The sequence below is a fragment of the Epinephelus lanceolatus genome, chromosome 19 (assembly GCF_041903045.1).
Source record: "Epinephelus lanceolatus isolate andai-2023 chromosome 19, ASM4190304v1, whole genome shotgun sequence".
Classification (NCBI taxonomy): domain Eukaryota; kingdom Metazoa; phylum Chordata; class Actinopteri; order Perciformes; family Serranidae; genus Epinephelus; species Epinephelus lanceolatus.
The window spans coordinates 35,445,371-35,469,064 of NC_135752.1; the positions used below are offsets into that span (position 1 = coordinate 35,445,371).

General features: G+C 40.9%; 1 protein-coding gene across 8 annotated transcripts in view; it reads left to right on the forward strand.

The window, feature by feature from the left end:
* slc4a5b (solute carrier family 4 member 5b) overlaps nucleotides 1–23,694 on the forward strand; it is a 48,564-nt gene that overhangs the window by 16,905 nt on the left and 7,965 nt on the right. For 6 of the 8 annotated variants that reach the window (XR_013488131.1, XM_078162023.1, XM_078162026.1 and 3 more), the window contains 16 exons: nucleotides 1,969–2,024; nucleotides 6,162–6,319; nucleotides 6,407–6,494; nucleotides 6,577–6,735; nucleotides 8,398–8,519; nucleotides 9,247–9,421; nucleotides 9,540–9,673; nucleotides 9,760–9,940; nucleotides 10,031–10,121; nucleotides 12,808–12,866; nucleotides 14,112–14,303; nucleotides 17,835–17,948; nucleotides 18,227–18,388; nucleotides 20,730–20,908; nucleotides 21,013–21,085; nucleotides 21,164–21,232. Coding sequence is in view for 7 of the 8 variants with exons in the window: in XM_078162023.1 (XP_078018149.1) it covers nucleotides 1,969–2,024; nucleotides 6,162–6,319; nucleotides 6,407–6,494; nucleotides 6,577–6,735; nucleotides 8,398–8,519; nucleotides 9,247–9,421; nucleotides 9,540–9,673; nucleotides 9,760–9,940; nucleotides 10,031–10,121; nucleotides 12,808–12,866; nucleotides 14,112–14,303; nucleotides 17,835–17,948; nucleotides 18,227–18,388; nucleotides 20,730–20,908; nucleotides 21,013–21,085; nucleotides 21,164–21,232 (2,012 nt within the window). In the remaining variant the exon portion in view is untranslated. Of the gene's footprint in view, nucleotides 1–1,968; nucleotides 2,025–6,161; nucleotides 6,320–6,406; nucleotides 6,495–6,576; nucleotides 6,736–8,397; nucleotides 8,520–9,246; nucleotides 9,422–9,539; nucleotides 9,674–9,759; nucleotides 9,941–10,030; nucleotides 10,122–12,807; nucleotides 12,867–14,111; nucleotides 14,304–17,465; nucleotides 17,580–17,834; nucleotides 17,949–18,226; nucleotides 18,389–20,729; nucleotides 20,909–21,012; nucleotides 21,086–21,163; nucleotides 21,233–23,694 lie in introns of all 8 variants that reach the window. The other 2 variants (XM_078162024.1, XM_078162025.1) reach the window with 2 other exon arrangements.

The window sequence follows — 23,694 nt, forward strand, 5'->3', positions numbered from 1 at the left end:
GTCTTCCCGCTCCCAAGAAAGGCCAGCTTCACAGTATAACAGCCGTTCGTTTGAGGCTTCGGTGATGAGCCATGCCCCAAAACAACAAACAAAAGTTTCACCTGCCCCAAATGCTAACCTTCCCTAACAAAACAAAAAGTTTAACAAATGTCAGCACCTAACTGTAAAACACAAGAAGTAGTTGAGTGTCAAACAAAAATTGCACAATTGGATTCATGAATCTAAAAATAAGGCCTTAATTGGGATTAAAATGTCTTAAAGCCTCAGTGTGTAAAAATGGTAGTAACAGTAACAGTGACATCTGCGGTCAAATTCTAGATTGCAGGGCTCACTCGCGCTCACTCGCTCACCCCTCCCGTCTGGCCTCTTAGGACAGAAAGCCTTGCGCAGACAGAGATTGCATCATCAGTGCAGCAAATATAGGTTGGTAGGTTTATAATATATGCGTCTCCAGAGTGTTCTTCCACAGGAGTTCTTTCCACCTGGAATAAGCAACGCCGATATTCACTCGCGTTTTGTCCCGTCCTCGCTTATCTGATCTTTTTCTTTTTCTGGTGGCGTGGTTTCCCTCTTACAGGGCAAAACATATGTGTGTACAGAGCAGGTTCACACAGAAGTGCCCCGAATTGAGTTTCACCTTAACCATCTCCAGTACGGCAAGTTCTAGGTAAACGCGAAAGGCGAAGCGCGTATATACCTTTCGGCCACTGTATCAATCAATCAATCAATCAGTTTTATTTATAAAGCCCAATATCACAAATCACAATTTGCCTCACAGGGCTTTACAGCATACGACATCCCTCTGTCCTTATGACCCTCGCAGCGGATAAGGAAAAACTCCCCAAAAAAACCCCTGTATTCAAATATGGTGATGCAAGAAGGGAGCCTCCAGCAGACCGCGCCCTGCCTGTGAATATATAGAGAAATCATTCTAAGCCTATGAGAAAGCTTCCATTTGTATGTGAATTGCATCACACTTTAGCAAATATATATTTATGACAGCAATAGTTGATATTTGCTAATAAACAACCACATAAATTACACGTTGCAACTTTAAATCAACCCTTAAAACGTCTTAAAAATGCTCAGACAAAGGAATTAGGATTTTATGAATCTTTTTTTCTTGATGTTGCAACGTAAAATCTCAAATAAGTGGTAATTACACTGCATCATTACACTGCATTCAAAATCAGCGGAGACAAAACTCACAGATGCTGTCTTGGTTTGTCTTCGCGCTGTTCCAACAATCACCAGCACTGGTTTGAAATAAACCCTGAATTCACCCAGTTAGATGTGGAAATGTGCTGACTCTATGCATGCTATAATTACTGTTTATTTAAAGGCAGGACTTTTGTCACATTGGTACTTTAACTTAAGTAAATGATCTGAGTATTTGTTCCACCACTGGCACACATTCAGTATTTGCAGCTATTCTCCCACTTCCTTAACTGCTTTATGTTTTTTTAATAAACTAATATAACTGATTCCAGCTAACTCTTTGCTGCTGCATGATTTCACCCCCTGAGATTGGCTTTGTGTTGGAAATATAGTGTGTTTACTTTAGAGATTTTGGTCCTATTGTGTGCACCTTTGCTAATTTACTCTGTGAATCTATGTGGGTGAAGGGGATTATGAAAGGCTCTGTGTGGTATGTTCTTGTTCTCTCTTTGTTCGATTTCATTTGTTCCCAAATCTGCTTTGAGGAGGGTAAAAAAAGGAAATGGGTCATTAAAATATAATCCCTCAGAGAAACTACTGGTCATGGCGAAGCTCTGGCACACATTAGGGACATAGCTGAATGCCCTCTCTGTTGCTCTTATAACCCCTTAATTGGATGAAATTTGCATCTTTACTCAGCCGTTACTAAATAAACTCCACTGAGACACAACTTTCTTTCTTGTTTAAACCTAGGATGGCATATTGTGTGTGTGTTCAAATGTCAAATGTAAGTGTGTGCTTCATTTGCAGATCACGCCCAGAGCCGAAGCATGAATGATATTTCAGACACACCAAGCACAGACCAGGTAACGTATCTTTGATATTTAATGTGTGTGTGCGTTTGTGCCTTTCTGGCTTCAGCACAGAAACAGCTCATCATTGTAGTTTTTATCAAACAAACAGGAAATAGTGCATTTGTCTGGGACTATTTTCAGCGGTGGATTAATCCACATTTGGCGCTCTAGGGAGTATTTGTGGCAGCAGGACGGTGTATGTGGGATTGAGTGAATATAAACTACAGTGTGTGTGTTCATGGTAATGAAGGAATGTGTCACCCAGAGCAACAGTGTGGCTCATTAATGTGTTTTTAACAACAATGGAGCTCCATGGCACAGAGGAAGAAGATAATCAGGCACTGATATATTTGCTGTTGGTTTCGGTCTTTTCATAGGTTTTGTTGACACTGAAAAAAATGCACAATATTACTGGTCTTATTCTTTAAAGGTTCTGTATTTGACACAGCGCGAACTTGAATACAAAAGTATATTTATTTAAATAAAGCAATGTAAATAAACATAATGCAGGTATGGGGTGTGTTAGTCAGTGTGATCAGTAGTGTACATGTGGATGTGTGGAGCATGCGAGGTGTGGTGTTGTGGAGATAACCTAAAAGAAAATAGGAAAGCCCAGGTGCTCGTGATCTGGATAATTAATCAGCTGATGACCTCAGGGAAAAGACAAAACATCATGTCACCAATTACGTCATCACAATAGCATGAACTGAACCAACCAACGCAGCCAAGCAGGGGCCGTCACAGTGACATTCAGAGCATTATTCAGCAGCAAGCCACTTTGCTGTGTAAAGATATGGTGGAGTATTAGTGTCCTGAGCAGAGAATGAAGTCACACTCTCCTGTGTGTGTTTTGATCTGAGCGTCTTTGCTGTTTCATGTTGTAACTGGGCCTGCTGCGCATGCATGTTAGCACATGTGAGTAGGAGTATGTCATATCATCTTGTTCATGATAATACCGGTGTAATTTTTAATCATATGAAAATTCATATTGTGATACTCGCCATATTTCGACTTGTTGACATATTGACATCATATTGTTACCCACGGCACAGCAAGCACGGCTGAAAGCAAAATTATTACTGAAAAAAAATATTATTTCAGTTCTGCTCACAATGAACAGATGGCATCAAGTGACACATTCAGTCTCTGTTAGTGTGTGTGTGTGTGTGTGTGTGTGTGTGTGTGTGTGTGTGTGTTTTGCTGTCTGCTTGTTGCTTTGGTGTTTGTGGTTGATGAAAAAGTTGAGCCTTGTTTTACAGAGTCGTCAGAAATAATTAATCCCTCTAATCCACACAGCCTGGTAGCTGTTATATTGTGTTTGTGTGTGTGTACCTGTGTACCTGTGTGTGTGTGTGTGTTTCTATTTTCTAAGCTTCCGTTGTTTCCCTGAGCTTAACTGTTTGAACCTCTCCCAAAAAAGAATGACAGCAAAGAACAATACAGTTTCAGTCACTTGCTTTTTCTGTCATTGCTTTAACCAACTGCAGTAATATGGGGTGTGAGTAAACATCTCGACAAGAACTTCAAAGCAAAAATGAACGCATGCATGTGACCCCTGAGTCATGACACCTCCAGCTTCTGTGATCCGAACAATAGTCACACTAAAGCCCTATTTGGACAGGATTAGTTTTACATAGGTACGTGGGGTAAAGTAATAATTACCAGAGATTTTAGTCCCGTCCGAATGTGCCATGTCAGTAATCATTACCGCACAATGTCAGTAAAGATTACCGCGACTTTTACGTTGTGTAAAAGGGTCCCGGACAATTACCTCAGGTAATACTAATCCTGTGCGAATAGACCAGCAGTAAATGTGTGTGTTAGGGCTGTCAAAAAAAAATCGAAGTTAGAAATATATATCCGAATATATATATTTTTTTATAAGTTCGAACCTAAATTTGATAATTTGAATATCATTAATAATAAATTAATACTATCAGTAATGTTGTATATCACGGCGAATCCCGTTCGGGCGGAGATGGCTCGCCGAAAGCCGGGCCAGAGAGGGACGCAGTGACGGAGGAAGAGGCGCCGACGGAGGAGCCCACTGCACCAACACCACCCACTACGCTGTCCGCGATGTGTGACCTGTTCGGGGAGACATACAGGGAGAGTGTTTCACCTGCTGCCTCCCTGCCTACCCTTTTTGAATTACAGATGAAACGTTACCAGAATGAGACACCACTATGAACCGACCAGGATCCACTCTTGTGGTGGAAAACTACGCACTGAAGTATCCAAACATTGCTCAGATAGCGAGGCAGAAGTTGGTCATACCTGGCACTATAGTGAGGTCAGAACGGGTGTTTTCATCCGAGTGTGACGTTCATATTGTGTCAGCAATAAGCATCTTATTTTTTGTGTGTGTTTTTTTTTTTAAATAAATAAATAAATAATAATAAAAATAATAATATAATAAATTCTAATATTATTCGAACTCTACTAAATTAATTCGAAAATATTCTAACTCAATTTCATGGTGCTTTTGACAGTCCTATCATACGCACGTGACGGCAGGAGGGGACGGCGGTGTGTGAATGGATTTACCCCTCCCACTTGTGGTAGTTTTACTGATATTTCTTACCCCGTGCGAATTGGCCATTAATATTACTGACGTCCTGTGGTAAAGTGACATTACCCCACATGCCCATGTAAAACTAATCCCGTCCGAATAGTGCTTAATGCAGTAAATTGCATGACAACACAACATGTAATCCTCACTGTAGGAGTGTAAAGCTGCTAAACTCACTGTAATATAGCTGCACATGGCAACTTAAATGGATAATTCTTAAATTAGTTGATAGTGTGAGAGGTTGAAATGTCTTGTTTATGGTTGCTGAGGACCAAAAAGTAAGGAGAGAGTGAGAGAGGACCAGTTGTTGAATTGACTCCGAAAGCAGCATTAACAGATTATGGAGAGATTTTAATTTAAGCACCCACCACTCCACTGCCACGTGCTTCCTTGGACAGGAGGAGGGGTGCACCAAAAGAGCTGCTGCAGCATGGTGTTGTGCAATTTTATACTTTCTCTTGGGTGTGTTTGTGCACCAGATATGCTACTGATATTGTGGAAAACTAGTGAAGAGTAGACATCCACTCTAACAGCTTTGTTAGGCTGAAAAGCCGAATTGTAAGATGGAGGTCAAAAGTTTGTTTTTGATCTGTCGTAGTCATGGTGAAGCAAATGCGGAAACTGGCTGAAAGGTGATTTCAGGATGAAGGTGTTGTCGTTAGTTTGTGGTGCAAGCATCAAGGTTGATGATATAAAGTAACTGGTGAGATATTGTCATCACCAAAGTTGTTATCCAACTCATAAAATTGGATTTTTTGTGCGAATGTAGAACATATCCAGTGTTGACATTTGGTGTCTGGGCTCTGATCTTGTCACTATACTCAATAATAGCTTTCCCTGCTGGGGAATGTAGACTCAGAGCCTGCGGGTGGTTGCTGGGGTGGAGGAGAAGTTAATGAAATGCTAAATGAAGAGGCAGATGCAGACAGTGTAGCTTTCAGGGGAGCAGTGTGGCAGTAAGCTTGGCACTAACAGAGTGGCACAGCAGACTGATGGCCACCGACAAGTCAGTAGGAAGCGTCCTCTAGGAGTCATTAATGTACCAAACTTTGTGCCAAACCGTCCAGTAGATGTTGAGATGTGTAACTGGATAAATGAAAATCTTAAATGCTGCTGACTCTAGATGAAAATTTGGGGGATTACCAAAGTTATTAGGATTCATACTTGAGGGACCTTGAATATTTGAACCACAGCTCATGACAAATCGGTCCAGTTTTTGTCAAGACATTTTCCTCTTAAAGTGGTAGACCCAGAGAGCGATCAATATGGCCATCCCTAAAACGTTACAGTGAGGAGATCCTGCTAGAAGTTATGGATGAACAGCTATCCAGGTCTAAGGAGGAGCTAACTTTGGTTGTGGTTGTCCAAAATCTTGTGTGTCATTTTCTGTCACGTGTCAACTTTTCTAACTACCTTGATCACTTGATGCCACCTGCTCACATGATCTTATTAGCCATCAATGCACTACACAAGCCAGTTGATGATGGCACACATAAGCAATTTGGAAAGGTCATCTGCAGTGCAACATGCCTCAAACATGTGATATCTGCTCATTCTGTTCCTCTGTCTTCTGCCAGCTGAAGAATAAGTTCATGAAGAAGATTCCTCGTGATGCTGAAGCTTCCAATGTCCTGATCGGTGAGGTAGATTTTCTGGAAAAACCCTTTGTCTCTTTTGTACGTTTGACTCAAGCCACGACTCTCGGAGGCCTCACCGAGGTCCCTGTGCCGACCAGGTGGGTGTCTCCTGTGTCTCCCTTTTTTTAATCTCTCTTTAACGTGTGTGTCTGTGTATTTATTTGCCTCTTCTCCTTTCCTGACAGGTTTCTCTTCATCTTGCTGGGTCCTCATGGCAAAACCAAGTCCTACAATGAGATTGGAAGAGCGATCGCTACGCTCATGGTGGACGATGTAAGTGACATGCACTCTACCACCCCGATGGACTACACTCATACACACGTTTAATTTCTTTTCTTGTCTTATTTCCTGTTAGCTGTTCAGTGATGTTGCCTATAAAGCCAGGGATCGTGAGGACCTGATTGCAGGTGTCGATGAGTTTCTGGATGAGGTGATTGTCCTTCCTCCAGGAGAATGGGACCCCAAAATACGCATTGAACCTCCAAAGAAGGTTCCATCGGCAGAAATGAGGCATGTACATTTAACCACATTTAATCCTGTAATAACTGATTTTTTTTTTGGGCCACTTGGAGGCTGTGGAAACAAATTGTGAACACAAAACTGACATATGATCTTAATTTAAGATGATATTTCGTGGCTGGAGACATTACGTTTTCGGGTTGTCCATGTATCCATTCATCCATGCCATTCTTGTGAACACAATAGTGATGACATTTTATATCCAAAAAGTCAAAGGTCAGATTTACTGTGACATCATAATATTCTGCAAAAAGAGTTTTCTGGCCATTACTCAAGATCCTAACCCAGGAACAGAAGGGGAGACATATTGTCAGATACTGAAATGATGACACTAATTTGGGTGTCCACCTTGAAACTCTGTTTATTGTATAGATCTCCTGTGCTGCCAAAAATACAATGAGATTTAGACTTGTCAAACCAAAATATAGGAATATTTGATAGCTGGCTTACCTCACTTTAGCATTTCTGTTGGCAATGATAATGCAAACCGACAAAAGACCATGAAGGAATGTAATTCTAGGCAGAGCTCCTCAGTGGGGCAGTTTCTCTTTGGGACTCCTCCAATCTCAGAACCCATCAGCTATCGATCTGATGACTATAAGCCTCCAGGGGTCGAGGGCCAATATTTTGGGCTGATCCGGTGTAGCAAACAGTTTCTTCCTCCTCCGTGAGCCGGTCACTTCTCCTAATCTCTATAAACAGATATCTGCATATGAATGGAGATACATTTTTAAACGGTATAAACCTAACTTGTCGTCAGAAGATAGCCAGTGGGCTCTGAGATTAGCCTGGAAATCCAGACCCAAATCTAGAAAGATTCAGGGTCTGGCTATGAGTAATGAAAATGGCCCAACTCGAGGGGCGGCACCAAGCATGCATTTGTAAATATCACTGCATGCAATTGGATAACACTATGACCAATCAGAACAATACACGGGGTGACGTATCCAGAGCTTAGCTACCAGTGGAGCTAACTGGTAGATTAGACTCTTGCCGTATCCGGTCGGCAAAACAGCAAAAACGTCCTTCTTGCAAAGGAAAGATTCGAGCGCCGTCTTCTGTTCCTCTTTTAGAGAAAAAGCCAAGTCTAACTCGTTCATTGTAGCGGCCAACGCCGTTTCAAACAACTGGTGTTCATCCGTAGCCATCTTGCAGTGTTTACTGACTGATTCCAGACTTCGTCGTCGCAGTGCTGTCGTCATCTGTTTAGCTCGCCTCTGGCCCGCCTATACCAGATACACCGACGTGATTGGTGCAGCTCGGCTCCAACGGCATGGGTAATGAGCATCATTACTGATTGCCAGAGTGACTCGCTGAGCAAATTCAAATTGTGCTCTCGCGAGAACTCTGGATTTCCAAAGCCAAAGCATTTTGCTTTTCCACACACTGTTTACCTGCTGTTCAAAAGTGATTTGTCAATACTACTTGGACTACAAAGGGACTACAGACATGAACAGAACACTTGGATACTAAAATCTTGTCCCGTCACATCCAGATTAGGAGTCCCCAGAACTGTTTAATCTGAAAACACCTATTGCTTTACAAATTAAAGCACCTTTAATGTCCATGTCTTTAGACTACTTCTTGACTAATACCTTTAAGTGAGTCCAGTCCTGTTCCTGACACATTTTTCTGTCTCCATGTTTCCTGCAGGAAGTCAGTGCTGAACCTGAACGAGCTGGGTCAAATGAATGGCTCGGCCGGTGGGGCAGCTGGAGGAGAGGATGAGGAGCTTCCAGCTCCACACGAGCTCGGAGAGGAGCTGAAATTCACTGGGAGGTATGAGAGCACTATTTCTTATGACACAGTTAAGGCCCTGACACACCAAGCCAATGGCCAGCTGTCGAAGCTGGGGTGTTGGTGAGCCTCCGTGTTCCTGGTTGGTATGGTGTGCCCTGCACTGTTGCCCCTCGTCAGCCTCCATCAGCTTGTCTTTGGTGGCATCTGTGGCTGTGGAGCCCGTCGGTAAATGAAATCACTCTGATTGGCCATTCAGCACAGCGCAAGAGAAGAGAAACAAAGTGAGGAAAGTAAACAAAGAGCTAAAGTCAAGAGGGAGTGAGACAGAAACAAACTTACTTACATAAATTAAGATTATTTTTCTTTAGCCATTGAGCTCTTCAGCAGAAACATTTCCTGATGAAGAGCTCAAAGGCTAAAGAAAAATAATGATGATGGTTTGTGTTATTATTCACTAGCGCACAGTAAAGTGTTGTTAATATGCTAACTGGCTAACTACTGTCAAGACAGTCTTCTGGTTTTCCTTTTTGAATGAGGATTACAGACTACCACCGTCTACTGGCATGGAGAATTATTTCTTGTCACGCAGGGGCAGAACGCATGTGCTAGTTGACTGTCGGCAGTAGTCTTTACGATGTGTTCATGTGCCACCTTTTTGGCCAAGACACAGTGACGTGTCTTAGTTCTCTGGAGTTGGTTTGGTGTGTCAGGACTTTTAGATCCCAGTTCTGTCACCTTTATGATATGCTCAACCTTATTCTAATAGGATTGGCGGTGGATTATGGCTAGACATCAAAAGGAAGATCCCGTGGATTTGTAGTGACGTCTACGACGGCTTCCATATCCAGTCCATCTCTGCAGTTCTCTTCATCTACCTGGGCTGCATCACCAATGCCATCACCTTTGGGGGACTGCTCGGAGACGCTACTGACAATTACCAGGTTTTCATAAATGCTGCAACTAATGAACTAATCTAGAAACATTCCAGCCAGTGTTCTATCTGACCATATTTCACCTCACAGATTAATTGACGTCTGTCTGTCCTGTGTCTTCTTCAAGGGAGTGATGGAGAGTTTCCTCGGCACTGCTCTAGCAGGGACTGTCTTTTGTTGTTTTGGTGGACAACCTCTCATCATCCTCAGCTCAACTGGACCCATTCTCATCTTTGAGAAACTGCTATATGAATTCAGCAAGTAAGCAAAAGCACATAGACGTGTACAGCACAAAATAACAGATATGAGGCGACGTGAGCACTTTCACACACTTTCTGTCTCCACAGAGGAAACAATGTAGACTACATGGAGCTGCGTCTATGGATCGGCCTCCACTCGTGTCTCCAGTGTTTCCTGCTGGTAATCACAGACGCCAGCTACATTATCAAGTACATGACCCGCTTCACAGAGGAGGGTTTCTCCAGCCTCATCTCCTTCATATTCATCTCTGATGCCATCAAGAAGATGGTGGGTAACATGTGAAACAGACAAAGACCAAGTGTTCAGATGGACAGCAGAACACAGTACCACAAGATAACACTGATTTGTTTTTCACAGGTAGGAGCTTTGAAGTATTACCCAATCAACCGCGGCTTTAAGCCCGACTACATCACTGCCTACAAGTGTGAATGCATCGCACCAGACCAGGGTGAGTCTTCAAACTCTCTTAGGTTTCTTCACCTGTGATCATATTTAATGGCATCACATTACTGAGATACAAAGTCTTTCCCAACCTACTGGAATAATTGGTTTGCTTGGTAAAATATTTAGAGAGGAAATTAAATAGTTCAGCATTTCTTTTTGAGAGTGAGATGACAAGATGGATAGTTTTCTCATGTCTGTGTGTTTAATACGCAGTTGCGGTCAGGACATGTTAGCCTAGCTTTGCATAAAGACTGCTAATTGAGGGGAACCAGTTTGGTGCCAAGTCAATGTCAAAATTCTGAAAACGTGACAGTGCTCATTTTTCTCCAGTAATGTTGGGTACCGTAGGTAGAGATGTACCGATACCACTTTTTCCTTCCCGATACCGATTCCAATCCCTGAACCTTAGGTATCTGCCGATACCGAGTACTGCAAAATAAAAATGGATGGGATATGAATTGTTGTATGTCTCAACTCCTAAAACTCTATGTAAAATATTAACAAATAAATATGTAATAGTAGAATGAATGCCATAATTTTTTTTATTATTATTATTATCCAGTGATGACACAGATCAAGACACAGGTTAAAGTGCAGCCAAACAATTTGGTAAAAAAGACATTTTAAAGGCTACAGTAGAATGCTTTTTAAACTCCGCTCCGTTTCCATTTCGTTTGCCTGTAGCGTGCGTATGCGTAATGACGTGAAGCATTACGTGGTATCGAATTGGTCATAGGCTGTACTCGCCGATACACAATACCGCATTTTAGGCAGTATCAGAGGCATTTCCGATACTGGTATCGGTATCGGTACAACTCTAACCGTAGGGCAGCATATACATCTACAGTTGTTCTAATCTGCCATTAAAAAGGAAGAAGAACAACACCTATTAGCACAAAACAACAAGTGGAAGACAGCAACAAGTGCAGCGACAGATCCACCTTGATATGTCGAAAAGAAAAACGTTCGTTTCTGAGGCTGTCTTATTTTGTTATTTCTTAGCATTAAGAGCGCCGCATATAAATACTATGCTACAAACACTGGCAGCATAATGAGGCACTGAGCATCTATTCTGTGCTGAACTTTGCATGTTTGGCTTTTTTTTTTTCTGGTCATGGGGAGTTGAAAAATCACCTACAAAATCTCATGAACCCACACAGACTAGCTTTGACTTAAAGGTGGATCATCATGGGATGAATATAATTAAATTGTAACTGTTTTTAATAAAGGATTATATATTTAAGAGATAGGGTGAGGAGCTTGGACATCAGGAGAGAGCTCGGCGTAAAGCCGCTGCTCCTTCGCGTCGAAAGGGGTCAGTTGAGGTGGTTCGGACATCTGATCAGGATCCTCCTGGGCACCTCCCATTGGAGGTGTTTCAGGCACGTCCCACTGGTAGGAGGCCCCGGGGCAGACCCAGAACATGCTGGAGGGATTACATATCTCATCTGGCCTGGGAACATCTTGGGGTCCCCCAGGAGGAGCTGGAAGGTGTTGCTTGGGAGAGGGACGTCTGGGGTGCTTTGCTTGGCCTGCTGCCCCCCTGTGACCTGGCCCTGGATAAGCAGCTGAAAATGGATGGATGGATGTTTAAGAACATTTTGGTTTTAACTATCGAATTGGGTATCGAGAATCATTGAATTTTACTGGCGTTGGTATCGACCACCAAATCTCTTGTGTCATGACATGTCTAACTGAAACTGAAACCTAAAAATGACAAATTGGGTTTTATGGTGACGTTACATGCTAGTACTATTTCTTGGCAAGCAGCTGAACTGTACAGAAGTGCTCGGTGGATGGATATGTTGTTGTTTGTTTGGAAATAGCCACAACACAACTATATAAACTTGTGTTGTAAATTAGTGAGCTTTAGAGGTGTTGAGATCTTCAGAGGTAGATGCATTTTTTAACTCAAGACAAAGAAAGGCGAGTTTCCCCCTGCTTACAGTTTTTATGCTAAGCTAACTACATCCTGACTCCAGAACGTAAGATTAGTACCACTCTCCTTATTGCTTTCATGGAAGGAAAGCCAATCAGTGTTTCTCAAAACTCTGCTTTTAATGACATGACATAATCTGACATGGTATGAAATTTTGTTTCGATGTACAAATGCTCATTTTGGGGGTGAAGAATCCCTTTAAAAAGATTTTTCAATGTGATTAGATGCAAATATTTGGTCTTTACACTGTGATGATTTGTGTGTCTTGTCTGTTTCTGCCTCATTTTTGGATACTGTCTGACAAAGTGAGTACACACGTCGTGTTTGAACATTTTAAGTAACTTTATTAGAGGAATACTCCACCAAAAGTTTACTTTTAGCAAACACTCACTTGAAAGATGTTTTTTAAATAATCCAGAGTATTTCTTTAGTATTCTAAGGACTTTGTGGACACTGCTGTGATTAACGCACATAATAAAGAAACAGAGGAGCCCAGACAAAACAAAACATACAGATGCATTACACAAATCTCTCCTGTGAAACAAGCCAATCTAACTTCAGCAGAATATAGTGCGGTCATGGCTCGTTCCTCAGTGCCCTACAGCTTGTGGATTTTTCTTATTTTTTCTTGACATTTTCTTTAATTTAATTCTGCTTAATTCATATCAAACACTACACTGGTTTTTACCTGTCATGTTACCCATCATTCATTTGGTTTTCTCTCCTCTCCTCTTGTGTCTTTGTTCTGTAGTATCTGCTCTGGGCTTGAATGTTTCAGCTCCACTCGCAGACGATAACATGACTCTGCTGGTAAGTGACAGAAGAGAAAAACATCACTCACATTAATCTTTTCTATCCCTCTTTGTAAAAGTAAATGTTACAACTGAGCTTTGGAAACCGAGTTGCATCTCCAGTTATTTGGGATTTTGTACTGTATGTGTTAAGACAAGTTTGATTTAAAGAAATGGGGCCCATATTTATCAAGCATCTCAGGGCAGGAACTCAGTCCTAACTGGCCGAAAAATTCTCTTAGTGATGCGTTCTGTGTTCCTACTTTTAAGAATAGGAGCGGAGGTCTTTTTTCAGTTTTCTCAATTTAGGAAATTACTCTAATGTGATCTGATAATTAGGAGAGCTGCAGAGATGTTCGAGCCTGTTCAGAGCTGCCAGGAGAAGATGTTAAGGCAGAAATATTCTGAGAAAGGACAGACGGGATGACAGTGAGCTGCTCGCAAAAACTGATTGATTTTTTTTTTAATGACTCTGAGGGGTATGCTGTGGAGAACATGTTTGTATTTCTCCGGAGGCTGATATCCTCAGTAGCCAAATAGATATTACCTTGTGAGTCATAGCTCTGGAGATCGGTCCTTGAGGTGAGAAATCAAGTCAAATTAGGGGCTGTCCACACGTGATTTTAAGCTAATGCAAAGGTGAAGGAAGTACAGATCTTTCTGTAAAAGTAGTAATGACTTTGTGTGGTCGTCTGTTTATGAGCTTCTGTCTGAGGCATCCAGTCAGCAGTCTTTATATTTTCAGAAAACAGTTGTAGGGTCCGAAGGGTCCTTTAATCAAAACAAAGCTTATAGGCCTAAAATTACAACCTCACAAGGCCCAAACCACCCTACAAAAGTGTCTGTCCAAAGTCGTATTTTATTAACACACAAAGTAGTGGCAGGAAGACGACAACACATCATCATAATTTGTATTTTGTGGCTCTGAATGTCATAAAACAGTGTCGCCATGCTCTTCTCGAGGAGAAATTCTCTGCTGAAAGTCAGTTCAACTTTCAGTATGATTGCTGGGATTGATTCTGAGACACTTGATAAATTTGGGCACAGACGTGCCTATAGAAGAAGAAGAGGGGTCAAAGTTGCAGAGCTCTGTGGCTCCTGTTTCTATGTTCTGTACTGTTTTTTTCGTCTGTTATCGCTTGTCTTTCTCTTTGGTGTCTACTTCTTCTCCACTCCCGAACCCACCCTTTGATTTTCCCTTCTCGACCTGTCCTCCCCCTCTTCTCCCTGCTCTTCTTCCTCCACCCTTGTCCTGTCTTTGTAGTTTAACTTGACAGACATGGACTGGAGTCAACTGAGTAAGAAAGAGTGTGTGAAATATGGTGGTGCGCTGGTGGGGAGCTCCTGTAAGTATGTCCCCGACCTGGCCCTCATGTCCTTCATCCTTTTCTTCGGCACCTACTCCATGACTGTTTCTCTCAAGAAGTTCAAGTTCAGCCGCTACTTCCCGACAAAGGTAAGACAGCCTCACAGAAAACATTCATTGCTTTCCTACAGTGGCTTTAATATTGCTTTCCAACCCTGTAAAGAAGTCAACCTGCATGTGGAATGCTGGATTTTTACAATGTGGATGTATTTATCAAAGCATGAATGCAGTCCAACTGAAAGGATAAGGCTGGTGAAATTCTGTATTTTTCATATCATTGGTCAGAAAACACCAAACCAGCTGTGTGCCACCTAATACTGTAGGCAGAGAGCCAGGTCCAGCCCTCATAATGTTTGCTGCTACCTTTTTTTTTTCATTATTATTTCCTATTAGACTAAAACAACTCGTGGCCGTCTGGTCTCAGGGCACAAAACCCCTTTTTTGGGAACTGTTTCTGGTGAAATGATAAAAATGCAAATAGTAGTAGGGCTGTACCCAAATATTTGGATATTCGAATAATCGTTTCTATGGGTAGATATTCGTTATGAAAATTTGGTATTCGATATTCGTTTTTTTATTTACTTTTTTTTTAAACATATTTTTTGGTGCTAAATGTAGTCTTTATGTTGTTGGTAAATGTAGGTTATCAATAAAAATCAAAACTTTTAAATTGCATTGTTAAAAATGTGAAAATATAGTATCACCTATAACGGAGCTTGTGTGCACGGCACGCTTGAGCGCATCCATCTGAGGCTGTGGATCAATGCCAAGTTTTACCACTTTATCACTATTCCCTCTAACTTGTAGCTGTTTTTCGTTATCTTTTGAATTTAATATGAATTATGGAACCGTTTTTGTCAACGTTTGTTTCCCCCGTTTTGTACAATAAATTATTGTTTAAAGTTTCAACGAGTTTCTTTTGGAGTGCGTGACACAAGTGTGTTTTCAAAACGACCGTGGACTGTCACCTGCTCGACGCATCAGTACCTTCGGATGCCATGACAGTAATAGCCAATAATGTCAAAATATCATTTACAGACCGATTTAACAGACAATTACGGCTGCCCGACCCGCAGGTCCATTTGCAGGTCCCGCGGGTTACAGGTCAACCCGCGCATCACTACTCAGCTCAGTCTATAAAGGCTGTACACAACAGTAAGGCTATAGACATTATATTCTATTCAGGCCGGCAGAACCAGCAGCGCATCGGCTCTACAGTGCACGGCACTGCTGATTAACCATTTTATTGCAGCACAGAGTGTCTGCCAGCAACCAATTACTTGCAGAGGCTTCCTACAACTTGTTTCAGCGGTTCCGATTTAATCAGAAGACAAATTAAACAGGATGACTAGCCAATGTGAAAATCAAAAGAAAGCATAGAATAATGTACTGAAGGAGACTGTTGTGCCATCACATTTTTTTCTGGTTTGAGAGCAAAGATCCGGTTGCCGCTGTGCAAAACTCCGCAATACAATTAGGTCCGAAAAAGACCCCAGAGTCCGCCGCCTGCCGTGAACGAATATTCGAATATTCGTTATAAATTCTGCTGAATGTCCGAATGTTAAAAAATGGTATTCGGGACAGCCCTAATCATTTCTCACCGTGGTCAGTTAGCCTGCCCTGCAGAGCGCTGTGTTTACATGACAACTCGTGCGAGACTCGAGAACTAGCACCACCACTAGCCATCAGCTAGTCTCACCCGAGTTGCCATGTAAACACAGCAGAACATTTACACAGGATGACTAGCCAATGTGAAAATCAAAAGAAAGCATAGAATAATGTACTGAAGGAGACTGTTGTGCCAACACATTTTTTTGTGGTTTGAGAGCAAAGATCCGGTCGCCACTGTGCAAAACTCCGCAATACAGTTAGGTCCGGAAAAACCCTGGTTAAAAAATGGTATTCGGGACAACCCTAAATATTAGGGCACTATGATGGCACTAATAGTCATACAAGTATGAAATTCAGGAAGGAGTATCCTGATACAAAGAGGAAAGTAGCAGAATAAGATTATGGGGCTTGCTGCCATTTTATTTCAAAAGCCCCTTTTACACTGCCAGATTTTCCGCGAATGTTGGGCCGGTTTGCCGTCAAGCTGCGAGCGTTTAGACACACAGAGCCAGATTGGTGAGCTGATCTGGGGTGCCCAGTTTTCCTCCTCGTAGGGTAGACATATTGGCAGAACCCTTTTAGTTTAAACAGACAGAAGCTGCCTTCCGCCACAGGAGGGGCTGTTGATGACTTGTGGGAGGAGCTGTTGATGACGCCACATGTGCAAGCCACTGGCGGTGGATAAACAGGAAACAGCTGATAGCATGAATTAGCGAGCAGCTAGTAGCAAGAGGGAAACACAAACCCGACAGACACTGTAAAGATGAGCAACTGGGGAGACAAGGAATTGCGCGCCCTCCTTGTCCTCACAAACGAAGAGGCCATTAACCATCAGATGACATTAACATAAATTGTTATTATGAGAGCCTCATACCTGTAAAGGCGAGTATTGATGGGCGGCTTCATCTACATTATGATCTGGAATTTTTCAAATGGAAACGTGCCCTCAGCTGGTAGCAAAAATTAGTGATGTAGCTTAGAGCGCTGATAATAATCAGACAGCTTTTCTGACGGGTAGCTGAAGCCATGTTATTGCTCTCTTCAAAGTCACCTGACTAGCAAACCAATAATGTTACCTCACAGAACATGGGAGTTGCTGGTGTGTTCGTGAATTTGTTCGTGTTATTGTGTGACTTTCAGGTCTGATCTAACGACCGTCCACGGCAGAACGTTGCATAGCTTCCGTGCCGGTTTGGGGGTTAGAGGATTGTAGCAAATTTGGAAGATTTGGAGGACACAGAATCCTCAAAGGAAGCTTGGTTCAGTCAATAAGAGGAATATTAGGCGGGCTAAAGGGCTCATATGTAACAATGACATCATACAGATATATTCTAGTACCAAAAGTTGTATTAAAATGTGTATTTGCAAAAAAATTATAATGTATATAATAAAAATAGTCCACAGCAAATGCACATTTTACTTCTGTTTGAGTGTTTGCTAAAAGTTTTCAGTTTCTATCACCAGCTTTATTCTTCAAAGCTGCTGATTATCTGCACCAAACATCAGCAGCTTTCATTTGTAAATATACCGATTGCAGCGACCCTCATCCCTCCTATCTCCTTATCCAAACCGTAAGCCTTCATATCAGTACCAGAATGTCCCCCTCCATGTTCTCCTCTGCTCTCCCTGACTGTGCTCCAGTTCCGATCCCTGATCAGTGATTTCGCCATCATCATTTCCATCCTGGTCTTCTGTGGACTGGATTGCCTGATGGATCTGGACACCCCCAAACTGCATGTGCCCACTAAGATCAAGGTCGACTCCTCCCTGAATATCTCTTCAATCTTTCCCAAACTTTTCTATATCACTGCTTGGATGCACTTCTTTCCCACATGGATAAAAATTTCATACATTTATAATCAGTCATTTGATTTTGTGTGGATTTGTCAGTCCAGTGATTCTCTTTTTTCTGTCTTTCCTCATGTACACACCTCTTTCTTGTTCTGTTGCACATATGTCTCCCCTCCTTTGTGTCGTACTGCGTGTCTCCCCGTCCTCCTTTTGTCTTAGCTGAGGAAGCTAATCAGTGATTTTGCCATCTTCATGTCAATCATGTCCTTTGTGGGTCTGGATATGTTGATGGGGTTAGATACACCCAAACTAATCGTTCCAACCGAGTTCAAGGTATTTGATTTCTCACTGAAATATGTGTTTGAATATGTGTATATTTATAACCTTACAAGCTCCTCTGCATGTGTATCTGTTTTTTTCTGTGTGCATGCTAGTAGTGGTTGATAGTACATTTACTCATGGACTCTACTTAAGTAGAGTTGCATCATCATTAATGTAGCTGTAAAGTGTTTGATTCTTTAAGATGGATGTGTGCAGTCACTCCGTCATCTTTTCACCTGTTCTATATATTTATGTGTCCTTATTATGTGTGTGTGTGTTTGTGTGATCAGCCCACACGTGCTGATCGCGGCTGGTTGGTAATGCCGTTTGGTAAGAATCCTTGGTGGTGGTATGTGGCCAGCTTTGTTCCCGCTCTCCTGGTCACCATCCTCATCTTCATGGACCAGCAGATCAGCGCCGTCATCGTCAACCGCAAAGAAAACAAACTGAAGGTAAAAACAAAAACCTTAATATTATAAATACTAACTAATTTTCCTTACGCAGGGCTCAAAGTTCTCTGGTACTGTCCTAGAATTGTGGCCTGGTCCATTTTTAGATTTAAGAAATAAGCAATTAGAGGCCGTGGTTTGCAGTGATTTTAGAACAGCTACGGGACGTTGTCATGTTGTGGTCACACCAAACGCGACACGAATTTTCGTGTTGCATTAGGGAGCGATCACACCGAGATGAAACGCCAGAAACGCGATGCCAGTAAAGCCATTATTTTCGTATGATGCAGCGCATCTGACCAGCGTTCAAGCGTCTTTTTAGACAGCCGTTTTTCCAACGTCTTTTTAGACGCACGTTTTTGTAGACGCTACTTTTAAGACACGCGTAGACGCTGAAAAGTTAAAATATTTTCAACTTTTTGAGCGTCAGACACCACCAACAGCTTCCAGCGTTTCAAGCGTCTTTGAGGCGTCCGCGTCTCTAGCGTCTCATTTCTGTGTGATCGCCCCCTTACTCACATGAGTTTGAACCCTAGAATATTTTGTTTTAACTTGCTTTATACACACATAAAATTGCTGAATCAATGAATAAACTTCTGCTGGTATGTCCTCAGCGTCATGCATTCCCGAAGGATCTCAGTGCTGATATCAAGACGCAGATTGGTGGCTGGAGTTCAGATTTTTCAACTCTAGTGAATAAGCGTATGACACAATATCGCTTAATTTGCGCCACTTAATTTGAGTGTTTCACGTCATTCACATCACATCCATTGCGCAGTTCGGCAGGAATATGTGTCTAATCACGTCTTTATGTTGACTTTACTTGTAATATACTCGCACAAATTGTTTAATTCGCACCCGGTGTGAACACAACATCAGACACCACGCAGAGAGGAGTTCCTAAAACCCCTGTAATGGTTCTAAAATTACTGTAAACCAATGCCTCTTGCTGCTCAGACATACATCCACATAGTCTTTGTTTGTTTGGTTGGTTTTTTTTGCCAGCATCTTTGTGTGTTTTTTGTACATTAATTGAATGACAGCATGTTTCTGACCATTCTCTTCCTGGCTGATGATAAATGACTCGGGCTTCCATTGGCAGCTGTCCTCCTTTACAGACTGTGAGATTTTATCAGTCTTATAAGTTTAGTGCAGCTACACTGTGCAACATGGATCTGATAAACTTGGGTACGACATCAAGTTTGATGTCTGCAGACTGTACGATGACAACGCTACTAAATCACAGGCTACCAAGTATAATGCAGTAGCTTCCCATACTTAGAGTTATTAATTCTCCAACTGTGAAGCACAACATAGAGGGTAACATTATTAATAAGTTTGATGGACTCTATATACCGCTACTACTACACATCCTTCTTTACGTGATCATGTCAAGAGCTGGAGGACACGTCATACAGGCAAGGCTCCTGCTGCCACAACTCCACAAGGTTTTCCTCTCTGCTGGAATCTCACACATTTCTTTTAGCGTGCTTTGCCTGCATGGCGAGCTGCTATCCGTCCGTTTGTTTGGGTTTAGCACCAGTCCGTCATTTCATGCTGCATTTCTGTTGGTTGGTTAGTAGATGTAGGTGGTAACAGCAGTCACACAGTGAGATGGTCTCCCCAAGTTTCTCACACTGTCAGAATTTTGTCCCAGGCTGTCTTTGATCGCAAGACTATGTATCCTTGAACCTCTCATTGTGCGACATTGGACCACCGCTTTAGAGCCATGTTTCTTTTACATTGGTCATCCTTCATCTGGGACAGCCCAAATCCACACAGTGTATACTGGGCTATGCAGCTGCACTTCGAACCAGACTTTGGGCCTCACTCACCAATTGCTCTTAGGAAGAAATTGCGTCTTAAAAGCCACTTACGCAGTGTTCATGAAGATAACAACATTCAACAATGTTTAATGCGAACCATGCTGTCTAATAAGTAGTGATTGATTATGGGAAAAAAAGAAAAAGTTACAAAGCAACGTTTTGAGTAGTTTATCTATAACTGACAGAAACATTGTAAAATTGTCCACCTTCACCTTGTCTCCCTCTTCTCTGTCTCTTTGATCTGACACTGTGAAACAACATTTAATAGGTGCAATAATAATGTTGTAATGTGGTCACAGCTGTGTGTGCATGAACTATTTTACAGTGGCTTCAGATGTGGCTCAACAAATCATCAAGGACCTGAACTATCTGTTTTAGATTTGAACATAGATGATATGTGTAGTTAATCACAGATCTATGGAAAACATTCTTACATATTTGTTCCTCAAACTATACAGTCCTCCAGCCATGGTTAGACTTGAATATTTTTTGTCTTCCTGTTTTGTACACACTTGCAGAAAGGTTGTGGCTACCACTTGGACCTGTTCTGGGTGGGTGTGCTGATGGCTGTGTGTTCCTTCATGGGTCTGCCCTGGTACGTAGCAGCCACGGTCATCTCTATCGCACACATCGACTCTCTCAAGATGGAGAGTGAGTCCAGTGCGCCTGGAGAGCAGCCACAGTTCCTCGGAGTCAGGTAAGATTATTCTGACTTTGTGTGTGTGTGTGTGTGTGTGTGTGTGTGTGAGAGAATCTTCTGCACTGCATCCATTTCATACTACTATGATTCTTTTTTTCTAGGGAACAGAGGTTGACTGGCATTCTGGTGTTCGTTCTGACTGGACTCTCAGTTTTCCTAGCTCCAGTCCTCCAGGTAAGTTAGTAGATGCATGAACAACGACATTTCTTTTTTGTTTCACTTCACACTTAACTGCTGGTGTGTTTATTTCAGTTCATCCCCATGCCCGTTCTGTATGGAGTGTTCCTTTACATGGGAGTGGCCTCACTGAGTGGCATTCAGGTAGATCGAAGATCATATTCTTATCTCTGTTTTACTTGTGTACTCTACTCATGTCGTTCCAAACTATGAAAAAAAGTCATAGTATAGTATGTCGTCCAAAACCATGAAAAAAAGTCATAGTACAGTATGTCGTCCAAAATCATGAAAAAAAAGTCATAGTATAGTACGTCATCCAAAATCATGAAAAAAAGTCATAGTATAGTATGTCGTCCAAAATTATGAAAAAAAGTCATAGTATAGTATGTCGTCCCAAATCATGAAAAAAGTCATAGTATAGTATGCTGTCCAAAATCAAGAAAAAAAGTCATAGTATAGTATGTTGTCCGAAACTATGAAAAAAAGTCATAGTATAGTATGTCGTCCCAAATCATGAAAAAAAGTCATAGTATAGTATGTCGTCCAAAATCAAGAAAAAAAGTCATAGTATAGTATGTTGTCCGAAACTATGAAAAAAAGTCATAGTATAGTATGTCATCCCAAATCATGAAAAAGAGACAAAGAATCAGAATCAGCTTTATTCGCCAAATACGTGTGTACATAGAAGGAATTTGACTCCGGCAGACTTGCTCGCAATATACCAGAATTGACATAAGTATTCAAAGTTTAGTCAAGAGGTGGAATATACAGAACTATACAACATACAAAACATATACAAATAAACATCAAATATAAAAAATGTTCAATATACAAGGATGCAAGTATTGATGCAAAGAAACTGTCTTTGTGACAGGTAGTTTTGGCAAGGTGTTCTGTAGCTCCTACTATGGTAGTATGTCGTCCCAAACCATGAAAAACAGTCATCGTATAGTATGTCCAAAATTATGGAAAAAAGTCATAGTATAGTATGTCGCCTCAAATCATGAAAAAAAAAGTCATACTATAGTATGTCGTCCAAAATCACGAAAAAAAAGTCATAGTATAGTATGTCGTCCAAAATTATGGAAAAAAGTCATAGTATGTCGTCTAAAATCACAAAAAAAGTCATAGTATAGTATGTCTTCCAAAACCATGAAAAAAAGTCATAGTATAGTGTGTCGTCCAAAATCACGAAAAAAAAAAAAAAGTCATAGTATAGTATGTCGTCCAAAATTATGGAAAAAGTCATAGTATAGTATTTTGTCCAAAATTATGGAAAAAGTCATAGTATAGTATGTCATCCAAAATCATGAAAAAAAGTCATAGTAAAGTATGTCATCCAAAATCATGAAAAAAAGTTATACTTTAGGATGTTGTCCAAAATCACGGAAAAAAAGTCATAGTATAGTACGTCATCCAAAATCATGAAAAAAAGTCATAGTATAGTATGTCGTCCAAAATTATGAAAAAAAGTCATAGTATAGTATGTCGTCCCAAATCATGAAAAAAGTCATAGTATAGTATGTCGTCCAAAATCAAGAAAAAAAGTCATAGTATAGTATGTTGTCCGAAACTATGAAAAAAAGTCATAGTATAGTATGTCGTCCCAAATCATGAAAAAAAGTCATAGTATAGTATGTCGTCCCAAATCATGAAAAAAGTCATAGTATAGTATGTCGTCCAAAATCAAGAAAAAAAGTCATAGTATAGTATGTCGTCCCAAATCATGAAAAAAAGTCATAGTATAGTATGTCGTCCAAAATCAAGAAAAAAAGTCATAGTATAGTATGTTGTCCGAAACTATGAAAAAAAGTCATAGTATAGTATGTGATGAAAAATCATGAAAAAAATGCATAGTATAGTATGTCATCCCAAATCATGAAAAAGAGACAAAGAATCAGAATCAGCTTTATTCGCCAAATACGTGTGTACATAGAAGGAATTTGACTCCGGCAGACTTGCTCGCAATATACCAGAATTGACATAAGTATTCAAAGTTTAGTCAAGAGGTGGAATATACAGAACTATACAACATACAAAACATATACAAATAAACATCAAATATAAAAAATGTTCAATATACAAGGATGCAAGTATTGATGCAAAGAAACTGTCTTTGTGACAGGTAGTTTTGGCAAGGTGTTCTGTAGCTCCTACTATGGTAGTATGTTGTCCCAAACCATGAAAAACAGTCATCGTATAGTATGTCCAAAATTATGGAAAAAAGTCATAGTATAGTATGTCGCCCAAAACCACGAAAAACAGTCATAGTATAGTATGTCCAAAATTATGGAAAAAAGTCATAGTATAGTATGTCGTCTCAAATCATGAAAAAAAAAGTCATACTATAGTATGTCGTCCAAAATCACGAAAAAAAAGTCATAGTATAGTATGTCGTCCAAAATTATGGAAAAAAGTCATAGTATAATATGTCGTCTAAAATCACAAAAAAAGTCATAGTATAGTATGTCATCCAAAATTATGAAAAAAAGTCATAGTAAAGTATGTCATCCAAAATCATGAAAAAAAGTTATACTTTAGGATGTTGTCCAAAATCACGGAAAAAAAGTCATAGTATAGTATGTCGTCCAAAATTATGGAAAAAA